The 16,621-nt window shown below is 61.7% G+C and overlaps 1 protein-coding gene across 2 annotated transcripts in view; it reads right to left on the bottom strand.

Moving 5' to 3' along the window:
- The window catches only part of CRISPLD2 (cysteine rich secretory protein LCCL domain containing 2), a 124,555-nt gene that overhangs the window by 93,335 nt on the left and 14,599 nt on the right, over window positions 1-16,621 (bottom strand). For both annotated transcript variants that reach the window (XR_006961922.1, XM_047078855.1), the window contains exons 2-7: window positions 16,232-16,546; window positions 10,665-10,783; window positions 7,901-8,033; window positions 7,459-7,574; window positions 4,663-4,763; window positions 569-712 (exon numbers count right to left, since the gene is read on the bottom strand). Coding sequence is in view for 1 of the 2 variants with exons in the window: in XM_047078855.1 (XP_046934811.1) it covers window positions 569-712; window positions 4,663-4,763; window positions 7,459-7,574; window positions 7,901-8,033; window positions 10,665-10,783; window positions 16,232-16,471 (853 nt within the window). In the remaining variant the exon portion in view is untranslated. The remainder of the gene's footprint in view (window positions 1-568; window positions 713-4,662; window positions 4,764-7,458; window positions 7,575-7,900; window positions 8,034-10,664; window positions 10,784-16,231; window positions 16,547-16,621) is intronic.

Genomic DNA, 16,621 nt, shown 5'->3' with positions numbered 1-16,621 from the left:
TGGAGCGCTGAGCTCCAGCCAGGGCAGGTGAGGGCATCGAGGGGCAGGAGAGGGGAAAGCCTGACGATACCCTGCATTTGGGGACTTCCAGGAGTCTTGGGGGGAGCGCGGGTGGCACTGCGGTGATGACCTCAGAGCTGACACTGGGTGGCCCCCATTACTGCAAAGGATGCTCGAAGCAACCCCACATGGGCCTTACTGTCCCCTTTTATGGATGAGCAAACCAAGTCTCGAAGGGGCCAGCGAGGGTCCGAGCCACCAGAGCCGGGCCCGGATGCCTGCCCTGCCGGCACCTCCAGGGGGACCCAGTTTCAGCCCAGGCCCCCCCGCTGAAAAGGCAAGGCCTCACCTCGAAATACCTGCCTGGCGGGAAAGGCCCCCCAAGCACCACTCCCATAATGCTTGCTTTGGAAATGACTTAAAAGTATCCTTTTTGGAAAACGTCTCGGGGCGGCGCGTTTGTACCCAGACCCGCCCTGTGTCCCCACTGTCTGCCCGCTCGGAGCCCTCCCCGCCCCGCGGCGCCCCTCCTGGCCCCCCCCCCCCCGCAGAGGCGGCCCCCACTCACTCATGTAGTTCACCGCGGCCGCTTTCTTGGGCTTCGTGGGTCTGGTCACCCTCGGCTGGACCCAGACGTGCTTCTCTTCCGGGACGGGAGCCACCTCCACCTCGTTCATCTCGTCCGTTTCGGGTTTGGGGACGAAAGTCTCTTCTTCACGGCGGGGGCGGGGGCGAGACAGACAACACGAAGGATGCCACAAAACTGCACTTTGCGGGGGGGCGGGGGGCGGGGGGGGCGCACGGAAACGGCAACCGGGAAACCGAACTTGCTTGCGGTTCGCTTTCACAAAGACTCGTTTCAGCAGCAGAGAGAAAGTTCCACGGCAGCACCGAGCCGGCCAGGGGGCATCCCACCCGCCCAGGCGAGGCGGCCGGCTCTCTGCTCGCCGTGTTTGCTTTGGACCCGGGGGCAGCCGCGACCAGAGGTGCGAACCCCAGTGCCCGCACCCGGGTGGTCACACTGGCTCCTTGTCCTACCTCCTCCCGCTCGCCACCACCTGCCCGAGGGCGTGGCTTCGGGGGGCCGCCTCCCCGTCCGAGCCCAAGCTGGCACGGTCTCCCCTGAGCTCCCTGTGGCCCCTGGGGCTCTCCCTGGGGGAGGGGCCTTCCTCATCCGTGGCGCACGGGGCCCCGCGTCGCTGTCCTCGGACCGCGCTGGGCCTGGCCACCGGCAGGGTCTGCTCCCTTCCGCTCGCCTGTGAGTCCCTGCTCAACCGCGGCTTTCGGGCTTTCGGGCACCGAAGCTTCCCTGCCCGGCGCTCACGGCCAGCTTTTCCACATTCAGAGCCGAAGCTGGGTTGAGTTAGCCCATCTCCGGGTTAAACGCAGAGTTACGTCACCCCGCTGCCGTCGCTTCTCCAACCTCGACCACGACCCCCGAGTTTTCAAACACGCTCACTGGCCACACAAATTCCATTTCTCCTAAGGATCAGGTGCACCTTCGAGTTTGCATCCTGAAAGACAACTGCGAGCCACTCCTCAGAACCACCCTCAGGCCGCCACGGTGCCACGGTCCCAAAGGGTGGACTCCAGCCGAGGCGCAGAAAAGTCTTGCCAGTTTTATTTCCTCGAGCGGCCTTGTCAAGGGCCGACTGATGCGTGCGTGCCTTTGCCGGGGAAGCCCTCCCACCTTCACAGCGTGCACACCGGTCCCCCAGGGGCGTCCGTGGACCAGAGTTTCCAGCTCTGGAGCCACCCCCCACCCCCCGCCGCCCAGTGACAATGACATTCGAGGCCTCCCCGGCCTCTCTGTGGCACCGGATTGAAATTCAAGTCCTGGCGAGTGCTCACGAACCCCCTCGCCTCATTCCTGAGGAACAGCGACCTCTCTTCTCCAAAGGGGGAACCAAGTGTCCTGGAGCTAAGCAAAACAAGCATGCAAACGAGGGGCAAAGTGTCCCCTGCTTTTCAAGGCTGGGGCGCTCTGCACCTGTCTCCCTGGCCGGTCCCTCAGGCGAGGAGAGCGGGTGGGATTTAAGGGGGGGGGGTGCAGATTTAGGTCCAGAGCCGGGGTGCTATCCTAATGAGAGCTCTGTTCACAGGTGCGATGTCACCACCACCTGGAAACTCCCTGGGGCCAGGAGCAAGCCAGCCTGTTTCTGCCCCCCCAACCCCCCACCCCACAACGGACATCCGGCTCTGCACAATTTTGCCCAAAAAATCTGCTGAATGAAGGATGAGCTAAGTCTTAAAAGAAGTGTGTCTTTGAGTTCTTGGGGGGAAAAAGAGGAAAAAAAAAAAAAGAAAGAAAGAAAGAAAGTCCCGGCTGAGTTCAGAGACATTCAAGATGGGAATTCTGGAATTCGCCACTTGTAGCCAAAAGCTATCGGTGACGGCTTTTTACAAAGACCCCGGGTTTGCCTCTGCGTCTGGCCGCTGTTCCCGTCAATGTCGCTATTCAGGTTGGCCCTTCAACCGAAAGCCAGAGCTATCTCGGGAATGAGCCGGGGTTTCTTCCACTGGCCTGTAGGATTTTTATACCTCATAATCGTGGCTTTATTCAGCCGAATATAGTTTGCTAGAGCATCCGAAGCATTTGAGGCCTCACTATTTAAGCAAATGGGCAGACAGTCCTCGCCCTCAGACGCACACATGAAAAGAGGTGCGCTTACCCAGAGGACAGGCTGTATTTGAGCACATCCTAATTAAGGTGCCCCGCGTAGAGCAGCACAGGACTGGGGAAATTCCGTGCCCAAGTTCACTGCAAGGTTATGGCGCACGCTGTCCAGCCCTGGGGGTTCAGGGCACACGGCTGGGCCTACGTCCTCCCGCAGCTTCCTCCGTAGGTAGGGACAGAGCTCACGGCTAACGTCTTCTGAACACAAACCGTGTGACCGCCCGCCGGCTCGGCCCTTCCTCGGTGTGCGGTCCCGTCTCCCCAGGAGGCATGATCAGCCCCATTTCACAGACAGGAAAACCGAGGCTCAGAGAGGCTAAGCGACCCGCCCAAGCTCACACAGCTGAGGGTCACACTGTCCTTCCGTGAAGCCCATGTCCTTGGTCGCCACACAGGGTCCCGGTTTCAGGCTGGAGGGGCGGAAACTTCTCTCACAGTCTATCTGCATCCCCGCTCCATCTACCATTATAGGTCAAGGCCTTGCCAGGCACCCTCAATAAACGCTTATTAAGTAGCTTACGCAGATAAGCTGCTTTAGAGGAGACTTTCTGCGTGGTTGGCTGTGGAAACGGCGAGTCCTGCCAAGGGAAGTTGGGCGTCTTCCACCAAAAATAAAGAAACGAGTACAAAGGCTTCATTGGGTGGGTAACCGAGCATCTAAGGTGCCTTTGTGTGCGTTTGCTCTTTGGAAATGACCCTCTGGGGGTACCGGGGACATATGTATTCAGAACACATCTGCTACAGGACCCTGGAGGCCCCAGGGTGAACGGGCAGCTGTAACAACAGGTGACCAGGGTTCACGAGGGGTCCCCGTACAGTAAGACTGCAGAAGCAGGTGCACTGCCTGTGTCATCAGGGAAGCCTCCCTGGAGGAGGTGGGACGCCAGAGCTGTGTCTCCAGGAAAAAGGTCGGACCCCACGCAAGGTAGGGAGTGCCACCACACCTGCCCACTACTTCTCCGAGGGGTAAGGGGCCCGTTCGCTGAGCATCACGTGCCGGCGGCTGGCGGGAAGGAGCTCCCGTCCCTCTCTCTGCTTCCTCCCAGCAAACCGCCACAGAAGGAATCTGTCGCTGTTACAGCTGGGGAAACTGAGGCACAAAGAAAGCCAGCGGTACGCCAGAGCGCGCACCGCCAGTGACAACACAGATGCCCCCCCCAGCCCAGGCGGCTGTGGCTAGGGCCCCTGGCGCCCCTCACGGAGGGGCTCCGAGAACAGTGCTCTGAGAACAGCCCTGTGATGAGATCCGGTTTCCGCAAAGAACAGCGGGAGAGCCAAGAGGCCAAGAGCGACCCTCCCTCACGCTCCCCAAATCAGCCCTCAGGACGACGGGGGACTCACCCCTGCTGGGGTGACTGGAGTGCGGCCACAGGCCCTGCCTGCCAGGGACACGGGGAAGGCCGGTCGGGGCCGAGTGCCAGCCCCCGCCCGCTTTCTCGTACCGCCGTGACCCCCACTTTCAGGCAGGGAGACTGAGGCTCAGGGAGGGGAGGCAGCCTGCCCAGGGTCCCACTGCTGGAATGCGGCGGGCGGGCTATTCTCAAAGCCGGTGTGCGAGGCTCGTGAGTGCAGGACTCCGAGCGGGGACACCCAGGGGGGTTTCCCTAAAGACAAAGGTGTGGAGCCCCGAAGACAGAGAAGAGGGACGGGCCAGCAGGAGAAACTGCAGTTGGCAAGCCTTTCTCTCTCCCGGCTCATGACCACACGGTCCTCACAGCTCCAGGCACAAGTGTGTGCTCCGCTTCCCGCTCTCGCCCCGAGGCTGCATCTCCCTCCTCAGGGGCCACTGCTCAGGAGGCTGTCATCCCCAGCCCCGCCGGATGACAGTCAATGCCCCCGCGGTAAGCCCCGTGGCATCAGCCATTCCCCTGGGAAGACACACATCACTGCTCGTGGCAATGACCCCGCTAGACCTCCATCCCGCCAGGTCTGCGTGTCGTATCCCGGATGGGAGCAGAAAGGCGCTCCCGGGGGTCACGACCTACCTCGGTAACACAAGTTGTTCCTGCAGCCGCCTCCGTAGCTGGGCGGGCACTCGGAGCAGGGCCGGCCGGTTTTGTAGGGGGCTTCTCCAATCCAGTTCCCCCTGCGGACAGACCAGAAACACCATCGGGGGGGGGCCACCACCCCAGGGCCTGGGGCGCCCCCCTCTCCCCTCTCCCAGGCTGTCCGGGGGAGGAAGGAGGGCGTAGGCTTCTGGGCAGCTGCAAAGAGTCTAGAAAATTCTAGAAGAATCCCAGTCGTGTTCTGTCACGTCAGTGTGCGCGTCTACATACCCCTTCGGCCCCACACCTGCCCGTGTCCTGCCCTACGCGACTCTGAACGCCGTGGGCCACCCCCTACCCAGGCCCCAACACCTTGGTGCTGGGAAGCTTCTGAGGTCCCCCTCTTAAGCCACTTCTCAAAAGTTGGCAGAGGTTTCGTCGCAGTCTTTGGCCCCCAGATGGGCTCGTCCCTCCCCACCAGCCAAGTCTGCCCCCCATCTAGGGTTCCACATTTCCTCAAAGACAAACCATTAACGTTTATGGCCTGATGGCTGGGTGCCAGGTCCTAGGCCACCGTCCTGCGGGCGGACGATGGTCTTACTCCGCCAACAGGTCCTTGGAGTAAGCGTCCCCCCTGACACACGAGGCCATCAGGTTTCAGGATCCCCCGCTTCTGCCCAAACACCACCCCCGAGCCCACCCTGTCAGCCACCCCCGGGTCTGGCGCCCGGGTCGGCGTCCTGAATGGCCAGTGGCTCGGACTCTTAGGAAAGAGGCCGCGGACGCCGCGGGGTGCGAGGCGGCGATCAAAAAGGCCCGCTGAACAGCCAACACTGTGGATTAATCTCCAACACCCGGTGTTGAGCAGAAGACGCCAGGCGCGAAAGAGCCCATCTGCCTGGCCCGTTGCCGTGTGGGTCCCAACCAGACAGACTGACCGACGGGGAGGGATGTCGGAACGGTGGGCCCTCTGGGGAACACCCTGGGCCCCTGAAAACACTCTCCGTCCTGAGCTGGGTGCTAGTTCCATGGGTGTAGACGTATCATACGGACTGAACGTTTGCCTCCCCGCCGGCCGCTAATTGAGGCCCTCACCCCCAGTGTGGAAACGGGGCTTCCCAGGAGGGAAGTGGGGTTCAACGAGGCCACAAGGATGGGGTCCCTGAGCCACCAGGACTCGAGTCTTTATAAGAGGAGACACTAGGGTCCCCTCTCCCCCGTGCACGCACTGAGACGCCACATGAGGGCACAGGGAGGAAGAGAATCACCAGAACCCAGCCTCGACCCGGGGCGCACAACCCCTAGAATGTGAGCCCCCAGCCCCTGGCACTGGGTGGCGGCCGCCCGCACGGGCCGGTCCACACAGACACCGGTGGGATTTATCGAGCCACACACTTTAAGACTAGTGGGCACCGAGGACCCTGAACCGGTTTCCTAATGTGACAGATCATGAACACGGAATATTAAAAATAAAGGTCTGTCAATTATTAAAAAAAAAAAAAAAAGACTAGCGTGTGCCATACAGACGTTATTCCTTTTGGGGAAAGAACGACAAAAAAAAAAACAGCCGGAACCAAAAACAGGCAGCACTTTTTTCTGCTAGGTTCTTCTGGTGGATTTTTTTTTTTTTTTACATCAACAGTCAAATGGAATTATCCCTCACCCGCCACCTGCCACCGGGCCGGGGTTGCGGTGGGGGGGGTCCCACCATCGTGGGCCCATCACTGGTCTTTGTCAGGCCTGCGCCTCCCCCCAGCGATGACATAATCGGCCGGCCCTCAGGCCTGCGGGCTGCCGAGACGCGGCCGGCACGGGCGTGTCAGATGCTTTCACCCAGAGTGGCTATTTTCTTCCCGACCTTAGCGGTGCTGCCCCCCACCCCCCGCCCCCTGCCGCCTCCTCGTGGCCACTCCCGGCCCAAACCAAATAAGTGAGGTCATTTGTATTGCATTCGGTCACGGAGCAAGCACGCGCCAAGGGCACACCGTGTGCGCGGCTCGGTGCGAGGGTGGCGGCCAGCCCCGTGGCCAGCGTGCAAACCGCGGGCTCTCCGCTGGGAAGATCGTGCTCTGAGAATCGGCACGTATTTGAGGGGCAAAGGGGGTGAATGAGTGAAGGGACCAGTGGCACGCCGACGGTATCAGCATGGCGTGAGGAAGAAGGGGGCTGCCACACAGAGGTGCCACGCGGGCCTTCCCAGCAGGGGAAGCGTAAAAATGCGACAACCAGGTCTAGCGTGACTTTGGTTGCTAGAATGCTGTCCGCTGCGTATTTTTAGAGAAGAAAAAAAACCCAGAGAATTGCCATGGCACACCCCACTGGTTGGCCGGTCAACAGCTATTCCCACTTCCGATTTGCTCAGACGGTCCCAGATGACCAGCAAAACAAGTTAGGGCAATTTCATTGGTTAAAGCCAGCTGGGGAAATCTTGTGCCCCCCTCGTCTGTGAGTGGCCTGGTTCTGGCCAATGACGTGAGAAAGTGGGCCGGGGGTGAGGAAGGCCTGAGAGAAAGCCCTTTTCTACCATTCTCTTCCCTTTAGTTTGGGGGGATGTGATGGCTGGTGCTCTGCAGCCATATTGGGAGCAAGAGGCTAGGATAGCACAGCCGGGAAACAGAAAGAGCTTGAGTCTTCGCCGATACCGCGGCGCTTTTCAGCTACGCCGGATGCACCCATCGCTAGGTGTGTCGTTATGTGAACTCGTGAAGAGACTTCACCACTCAAGCCAATTTTAGTTGGGTCCTCCATGGCCGGCGAGCACATCCCAGCCCTTCCAGCCACGTCACGTGTTCTTACTTTGGAGAGTAATTGCACACGAGGTAGACCGCATTCTCCCAGACATCTCCCCACACGTTCATCCTCGGGCAGGTGTTCACAGCACAGCCGACCTTGTTGGTGGCGGCCCAGACTATCTGAAAAGAGGACACCCGTGTGTCAGAGTTAAGGACGAGCCAACACGACGTGACCTCGATCTACAGGCTGCTGGTGCTAAAGGGGTATGACGTGAAGGGGGGAAGGACCAGATTTTTTTTCCCCTCACCCCCTGAAGATCCCTATGTTACACTCTCAGCTTCCGTACTTGGGTCACAAACACCAGCCCGGCCCGCCGGCGACACCTGGAGTTAACGCCACGTCAAAGAAAACAGTTGCGGCAACGAGAGCGCAGAGTTTCCCGGCTGGGTGGCGGTCCTGCGCGGCCAGGTGAGTGAAGGGGTTCGGGGGGTGCCTGGAGCGTTACCTGCGTGTAGTGGGTGCACATGGGCCCGGAGCACCTCTCCGGACACCAGGGGTCGCACTCGTGGGGGTAGGGGTACGTGTAGTGCTTCACCTCGTCGTACCAGGACTGCACGTGGAAGCCGGGAGAACGGTACCTGCGGGGGCAGACCAGCCTGTCACGTCCCGGCCCCCACACCCCCAGCAGACAGAGACCGCAGCTCCCAGCGCCACCACGCACGGGCAGGCGGGAGGAGGGGAGGCTCCGGGCAAGGGGCCGCAGATCCCGCCCAGCGCCTGTATCACTGCCGAGAACCCCGACTTGCAAGGGCTCCCCTTGCAAGGGTACCCCCGGGGTCCCCCTGGGGGCCAGGAGAGTCCCTGGGGGGCCCACATGCCACCTATGTGTGCGGGAAACGTCCACCCGGCCCCCAGCGAGCCATTCTTTACGTTACAATCAAGTGTACATTTGGGAAAATATACGTGGCCCCTGAGCCCCACATTTCCCAGATGTCGCTTAAAACACAGGTTGACGGGGCGCCGGGGTGGCTCAGCCGGTTAAGCCTCCGACTTCGGCCCGGGTCATGATCTCACAGTTCGTGAGTTCGGGCCCCGCGTCGGGCTCTGGGGCTGACAGCTCGGAGCCTGGAGCCTGCTTCCCGTTCTGTGTCTCCCTCGTTCTCTGCCCCTCCCCCGCACATGCTCGCACTCTGTCTTTGTCTAAAATAAATAAACTTAAAAAATAAAAATAAAAAAAATAAAGCAACAACACAAGTTGATTTCAGGCGTTGAGTCCGTTTAAGGTCAGTGCAGAGAACAACAGTGAGTAACTATCCAGGTAAGGCCCAGACAGGACATCCACAGCGGCGGGGAAGGTCTGAAAGCTGGGAGATGGCTGGCTACGGGGGGGCGCGGGTCCCTGGCACCCCCAAAGAGCCCGGAGGCTCTCGTTTCCACGCGGTCACGGCTGGCCGCACTCCTGCCAGGGACCCCAGGAGTCAGATACGAGGCGGAAAAGGAATTCAAGACACAGGAACCGGCAGGCAGAGCTCTGCAGTCACATGGGCAGACCCTTTGGGGAACTTCCCATTTAGGGTTTTATCACCCGAGCCCTCCCTTGCCCCCGGGGGGAGGGGACGCCTGTCCCCACCCGGTCATCACCCTTGCTGGCCACTGCTCCGTCCGCTGGGTTGGCATCATTTTACCGGGAGAGAAAATAAACTGGATGTAAATCCCCAGTCACCGTCACCAGCAAGTCTAAACAAAGCGGGTTCGATAAAGAGGAAAGACAAGAGGGCTCTGGCCGCGTCCACGAGCCCCGCGGTGAGCGGGCAGTTGGAGGTCTTGGAACACTGTCAGAACCCACAGCGAATGGTGGCGGTCAGCGACGTGGCCGGGGAAACGGCCTCTCTCCCGAGGGCCCACGTAGGAAAAGACGCTCGCGGCCACACAGCCACAGAGCGAAGGGACACTCTGGCCCGCCCGTTTCCCCGGAGCACCACGGCCGGGCTGCCGCGGGGTCCCAGAGAACGAGGGGCTCTTTGGGAAGGCAGGTAGGCACGACACACCCAGGAGGGGCGAGTGCAGAGGAGGGGCCCTCTGCACTGTCACACCTCCCAGGGGGTCTGATGCAGCTACGGCGGAGGCTAGGTCCCAGGATGGAGAGGCTCACTTTGGGCCTGTCCGCTGGGCGGCCCGAAGGCAGCCTTTGCGACGACAGCCGGGACGGCTACGGAAGAGAAAACCTGCCTGACGTCGTCTGAGGAGGGAGGAAAAAGGATGAAAAGCTGTCCTGGCCACCGCCTCGACTGTGTAAAAATATGCCCCCCACAGCCAGATGCTTCGCCAGAGTCAAGTGCGGGCGGCTGAGCCGGGGCCGTGGGATGAAGGGCTTCCTCCCTGTCGACGTTGTCTTTTCGTGCGATCGGAGGACGGATTTTATCAAAAGCAGAATTCACCCAAGGACAAAAAAAAAAAAAGTGTGAATTCGCTTCCGTGAAGTCACGTGTCTGGGCCCCTCGCGACACCTGCTCCGATTCTGTCCCAGGAGAGCGCGTGGCCTAAGGGAAGGGTACTGCTCGTGGCCACGCTGAACGTGAGAGCCGGGAACCATCTGGGCTCCAAGTCAGGCCAACCCCGACCCGTCCTTCGAGGGGACGCTTCAAGTCCAGTCCAACTTGTCAACGGTAGAGGCAAAGCCCAAGGGGGCCCTGAGCCCCTGGCTGGCTCTGGGTCCGGGCCCGGAGGACTTGGGGACACAGCACATCGTCCGGCTGGGCAGCGGGTCTGCGCTGGCCCAGAAGACACGCTCCCCGCCCCCCACCCCCGCCCCGTCCTCTAAGGAAACCAGCCGTCAGCCGGGCAGGGGCTCGGCCGTGCGCCCAGCTGACCCCGGGGAGGCCAGGGGGCGACATGTAACAGACCACCGTCAAGAGCCTCCTCCAGGCAAGGGGGCCTTGGCCGTGAGAGCCGGCCTGCCCCGGACGAGGAGGGGAGGAGGAGGGCAGCCGCTCGCGAGGCGGAGCCTGGCTGGCCCTGGAGAATGAGCAGGACTCAGACATCCGAGGGCGGAGAAGACCCTCTGGCCCGTCCCTGCAAGCAACGTCCCCGCGTTCCCAGCTCACCCAGCCGGCTCCCTCAGGAATCCTTTCAAGGACACGGAACGGAAGAGCCCGGCTCCAGAAAGCCCGAGCCCGGCGATCGGCGTCTGGACCGACGAGCAGGCTGGACGTGACAATGGACCGTGGCGGCCAGTTCACAAGTGAGGGCGGGACCGCGGCGGCTCTTACCTGCCCCAGTGGACGGCCAGGTTCTGCCCAAGGGACACCAGCAGACCGGTGGGCCCGTGCTCCCAGATGCACTCGTGAGCCCACGCCGCGGCCGACCTCTCCAACTCCTCGTCCCAGGTCTGCAGGGGGAGGGGGCACGGGGGAGGCCAGAGTCAGGCACGGGTGTCAGGACCGAGCCTGCGGCGACACCCCCACTTGGGCCCCAGGTGGAGCCGCGGGCCGGGGCTCAGCCCCTTGGACACCGCGTTCTGTGCACACGTCGGACGGGTTCCTGAGCCGGCAAGGGGAGAGCAGCAGGTCAGCCAGGAGCCCAGAGAAGCCGGGCCTCCGGCCGTCCTCACAGCTCCCGCCCGGGCTCGGACTTGCCGGGGACGCCGGGCAAGCCCGTGGCACGGCCTCCCGGCCTCTGCCAACTGCCGTTGGCCTCATCCCCGCCATCGGGCAGATACAGCGGCCTGCGGGGCAGGCAGGGGCTGTCCCCTCTCTGCAGAGCCCCAGCCCCTGGCACACAGTAGATGATCACTGAAAGACCGTCGGCCAGAGCCCCGGGACGTGGCCGGGAACGCGAGGCTGCGGGACCCCGGTACGGAACCCCCGCCAAGCCGAGCGCCTCCCCGGCCTCCCGCCCTACCACCTCTTTCCAGCCTCAGTGACACAGAGTCGCGAACAGCCAGGGGCATTCAGACGTCAGACTCCTCTGTTGCCGACAGCGCCCTGCCTTTAGTGCCCACCGAGCGCTGTGCCGCTTCTGCCCGGGGTCCTTCTCCAACGCCCAGGCACGGCCCGAAGGGGGACGGGAGCTGACATCACAGAGTCCACACGCAGTCAACAGGGGACGGGCCTGCCTTTGGGCGGGTGACTTGCCTGCTGATGCCCTTTCCTTAGCAGATCTGAGCCCCCGCTCCCCCCATGAGACCCCGCCCCCCCCGTAATGTACCATGATGTGGCACCACCTTCTTCCCGCCTTCTGGATTTATGGGTCACCCCCTCCCAAATACACTACGGAACCAAACGTGGTGACTCCTTCTCCAAGCAGTGGACCACCCAATGCTCCGGGAAGGAACAGACACCATGCGCCGGGTGGGGGGGACACAGTGGGGACGGGTGGCAGCTCGCACCGAGACCTCTCTGGAAGCGGCCGGCCGGCTAAGGTCCTTCCCGGAGCCCAGGGAGGCAGGGCGGAGCCTGTGCAGGCGCGGACCCCGCCCTGAGGGGTTTCTCAGAAGCTTCTCAGAAGCTCACTGTTTATTCTGAGCGGCGCGAACCCTGTGTGCCTTTGGTCCGGGGCCACAACATCTTCTACAGCTCAGCGGGGAGGCGCGCGGGGAGGGCGAGGTCATGCCTGGCAGATCTCGGGGGTCAAAGGCGTCTGAAATTCTGGCTGGAGACAGGCAGACTCCACACGCGGTCTGCACCAGGCCGCGGCCAAACGGGGACCCAGCCCTCCCCGCCCCTGCATCCGAGGCCTCCTCCCGGGGCCTGCCCTTCACCTCCCAACCGCCCCTCGGCTCCGGCCGTGCCCGGCACGTAGTAGGGCCTCAGGACGATGCTTCCCGAACAGAGGGGCGCAGGGCTGGCAGTCAAGGCTGTGACTGTGTGCGACACCGTCTACTGCTCAGTGCCCCCCTGCCACGGCGGTGTCGCAGGCCACGACGGTCGCCCCGGCATGACGCACGCGTGCCTGGGTGAATGCAGGCCCTCGCGGGTCCCCTCCAGTCCCCACCTTGCCCCTCACCCCCCGCTCAGCCTGTGCTTTCCCAGCTGAAGATGAGCCCCGCCGACCCGTCCAGGTCTCGCGGAAGGAAGGACACAGGTGAACACTCTTTACCCCCCAAAGGGGTGACTGGCGGAAGAAAGACGGAAAGAACGGGGCCGTGAGGGCACCGGGGAGAGTGTTCGTGTCGCGTGAACCTGGGTGTGGGGCCCCGCGCTGCCCCTTGCTGGCTGTGTGACCGTGGACGAGTGGCTTCACCTCTCTGGGCCTCTGTTTCCCCATCTCGTAGGGGGGCTGCTGGTGCCTGCTGGAATAGGATTTGGGGGGAGGCTGAACGAGCAGGCATCCAGCCCCCAGGTGAGGTGCGAGGTGGCTCTCAGTAAACACTACAGGAGTATTAAGGAAATTCACTTTCTCGGGGCGCCTGGGTGGCGCAGTCGGTTAAGCGTCCGACTTCAGCCAGGTCACGATCTCGCGGTCCGTGAGTTCGAGCCCCGCGTCAGGCTCTGGGCTGATGGCTCGGAGCCTGGAGCCTGTTTCCGATTCTGTGTCTCCCTCTCTCTCTGCCCCTCCCCCGTTCATGCTCTGTCTCTCTCTGTCCCAAAAATAAATAAACGTTGAAAAAAAAAAATTTAAAAAAAAAATAAAAAAAAAAAAAGGAAATTCACTTTCTCAAGCACCTACCCTGCCCCCGCCCGGGGCAGTGCACTTGCCAGGGAACAGTATCAGCCCCATTTTCTTATTTCATTGTCACCAGTAGCCCGTGGGGTAGGTTTGATTTTCCCATCGCTGCAGACAAAAAAACAAAACAAAAAAACAAAAAAACAAAAACCTTGCCGCTAAGAGAGGTTAGGTAACTTGCCTAAGGTCACACAGCAGGAAGTTACAACTTTACCAACCCAGCTTTAACTGGCGTCCAAGGTTGGGGATGGGGGGGGGGGGGATTGATAATAGCAACAATATGTTAACACACATTTAGTCCTCATGCATCATCTCATTGACTCTTCTCAACCACCCTAGGAAAAGGGGACTTTTACGTCCCCCGTAGTGCAGGCCAGGAAACGTTAACACAGAGAGGCTAACTAATCTGCCTGAAGTCACACAGCTACCAAGCCAGGAAGGCTGGCTCCGGAGACTGTCCACTTATAAAACCTCAAAAGAGGGTGCCTTAACTCTTTGGAGATTGAAAATCCACCTTCCGGGGCACCTGGTTGGCTCAGTGGGTTAAGCATCGGACTCTGGATCTCGGCTCAGGTCAAGATCTCAGTTCGTGAGCCCCGCGTCAGGCTCTGTGCTGACAGCGTGGAGCCTGCCTGGGATTTTTCTCTCCTCCCCCATCCCATCTCTGCCCCCCCCCCTCTCTCTCTCAAAATAAATAAATAAACTTAAAAACAAAACCACCTTTCAATGCTGAGGCTATTTCAAGGGACCGCAGCTCAAAGCCCCGGCAGGCAGGGCTGAGCCGGAAGCGAGATTTTCAAGACGTTTTCTCGAATTATTGCCACTTGTTTGTGTGGAAGCAGGATGCACAGAGGGGCAGCACCGGGGAGAGACTGGGACTCGTGCCTCCTTCCCTGCCTCGTGGCCCTGCTCAGAGGTGGCCCCGACCACACCCGTGAAGGCTCAGCTTCCCTGAAAGGCCGTGTAGACCCAAGGACCCAGATCCCAGCTCCAATCCTGAAGTCATGCGAGGAAACAAACACGAGAACACGCAGGCCCGTTCCAGGCTGCACTGGGACCCTCCCTGCTGCGTAGCTAAGCCCTGCTCACTTGCGCTGAATCTCCCACAAGGCCCCTGGGCAAGCACGGGGCAGTGACAAAAAGACCAGCATAAACCTAGCCTATTCCCAAAAGGAGGCAGGAAGCAGACGGGATCCCGGGGGTTTGGGGCTCAGTCAAGCTTCAGGCCAAGGAAAATTCTCTGCTCCTTGGCGGGCACCACACAGGGCCTTGGGGTGGGGAGGGGCACGGGAGGAAGACTGACCTATCCAGAGAGGTAGAGAGTGTCCCTTCCCCACAGGGACCAAGGCCAAACCACCAGGTCCTGGGAAGGATGGGGAAGAGTCCACACCCAAAGCCACAAAGAAATCCGCTCTAATTCTCGACGGCTTTAACCCTGAAAAGGTCTGCATCGGCTGTCTCATACATCAGCATTTTGAAAGGGTGCCCACTCTTCCTCCTAAGATTAGCACAAACCCCGGGGCGCCCGGGCGGCTCAGTCGTTCAAGTGGCCGACTGTTGGCTTTGGCTCAGCTCGTGATCTCAGGTTGTGAGTTTGAGCCCTGTGTCGGCCTCTGTGCCGACGGCGTGGAGTCTGCTTGGGATTCTCTCTCTCCCTCTTTCTCTCTGCCCCTCCCTGGCTCACTCCCTCTCTCTCAAAACAAAACAAAGATTAGCACAACCCCTTCCGAGTAAATGCCCGGGTGCTTTTCTTGAGGGAAGAAAGAAATGGTTTCGTAACAAACTCCCAGAGGACAGCCGTGCTCCGGGGTGCTCTGCCCACACGGCTAGCCTTTCACGTGCCCTCTAGCCGGGGATGGGCCACCTCGGGAGGGCACAGACGGTGACGATGAGGGGTCTGCAGGCACGCGGGATGGCCCCTGACCACGAGGGCCTCCTACGTCACGGCACAAAGCGCCATGAAAAGGGACGGTGAAGTCCAGGGGAGGGAGACGAGCCGGGTACCGAGCGACGGTTGCTTACGACGGGATAAGGCATGAGGTGGGGACCAGACTCCTGGGGGACGGAGGGCCTGCAGCATCTTCGGGGGACCCCGAATGGCCTCTCAGGACAGAGGAGCTCCTGATCAGAGGCCCCGAGTGCCAGGCCTGAGCACGTGGGCTCCACCCTGGGCACACAGGGGCCCGGAGGCTTCTGGGCAGGAGACAAACCTCGTGAATGTCAGGAAGGTAAAAGGAAGCAGGGTTCAGGACAGGCCAGCGGGGGCCACATGGGAGGTGACAAGCCCCAGGGCTAGTTGAGGTGTCGGGGGACAGGCACAGAGGATGGAAAATGCTGGAGAGGCCGTGGATGCCGGCAGGGGCCGTGCGGGTGCCAGGGTTTAAACGGAGTGCGGAGAGGTGGCTTTGAGCCTGGGTCCTGCAGTCGGTTCTGCCACGACCGGCTCTGACCTGGGGCCTCAGTTTCCTACTCTGTAAAATGGGAGGACAGCAGCAGCTACTTGATGGGGCTGGGGCGACCGGAAGCGGTGCTGGCAGGAACGGAGAGGTGGGCGGGGAGGCAGGGCTGGGGGCACGGACTTGGGAGAGCCGGCTAACCTTCTACTCCTCCGTGTCGGATTTCCCCAGGGTCACGGGGGACCCTCCACTGTCCCCCGTCTGCCAGCCCCCTCCCCAACACACACCCCATCTCTCACGGACTCGGCCCCCGCTGCTGCTCCGACAGAGCAGGGTGGCCCGAGACCGGCCGGGGACCAAGCTGCGGCGTGACAACAGTGACCAGGGCCCCAGGGGTGAGCACCTGTGGCCCGCACTTTACGTGACGTCATCACACCGTCCCAGAGCCGTGAGAGGAGGGACTCTCGAAGTGGAGGCCGAGGCTCCCTCTGGCTGGGGACACATCACGGCCACACGCAAGGAGGCAGTGGAGCTGGGACTGGGCTCACCAAAAGCCCAGCCCTTAGACGGCCTCGAGGACGGGCCAGCGGAGAGCCACGGGCGGGACCCGGGCCGGGCTGCTTCACGGGGAACTCACGAGCGCTGTCTGGGTGTGAAGGACGGAGGCGGGGGGGGGGGGCGCTCTCTCGCCAGGAGACCCTGAGCCTGCCCCTGCCCCCGCCCTCGGGACAAGAGCAGGTGCAGCCCAGGCCCCCCCACGGGAGCGCGGCACTCACCATGTACTCCATGTTGGAGGCCGGGGGGTGCACCTGGCCCCGCAGCTTGTTGTGAAGCATGAGGATCTCCTCCTTGTCCGACCTGGGAATGGCCCTCCGGACCCGGGAGTGGGGCTTGTCCTGCTGGTATTTACTGAGCAGCTCCTCCAAGTGGGTGACGTTGGGCAGGAAGAAGCCCTGGGCCCCGCAGACCAGCAGCAGCAGCCCCAAGGGCACGACGCCGTTCAGGACGCAGTTCATGGCGCCAGGCAGGCAGCGGGGACCGGGGCGACGAGGCGGGCTGGGCTCCCGAGGCGGTGCTGGGGCGCGAGAGCTCTGAAGGGAAGCGGAGGGCAACAGGGACATCAGTCAGTATGAGACCAGCGACAGCGCGGGCTCGAACGGGGCAGA

Source organism: Lynx rufus, unplaced genomic scaffold, assembly GCF_022079265.1.
Source record: "Lynx rufus isolate CCGP_SWC_20201006 ecotype Redwood Valley unplaced genomic scaffold, mLynRuf1.p SCAF_16, whole genome shotgun sequence".
Taxonomy (NCBI): domain Eukaryota; kingdom Metazoa; phylum Chordata; class Mammalia; order Carnivora; family Felidae; genus Lynx; species Lynx rufus.
This window is presented reverse-complemented; position numbering and strand designations above follow the sequence as displayed.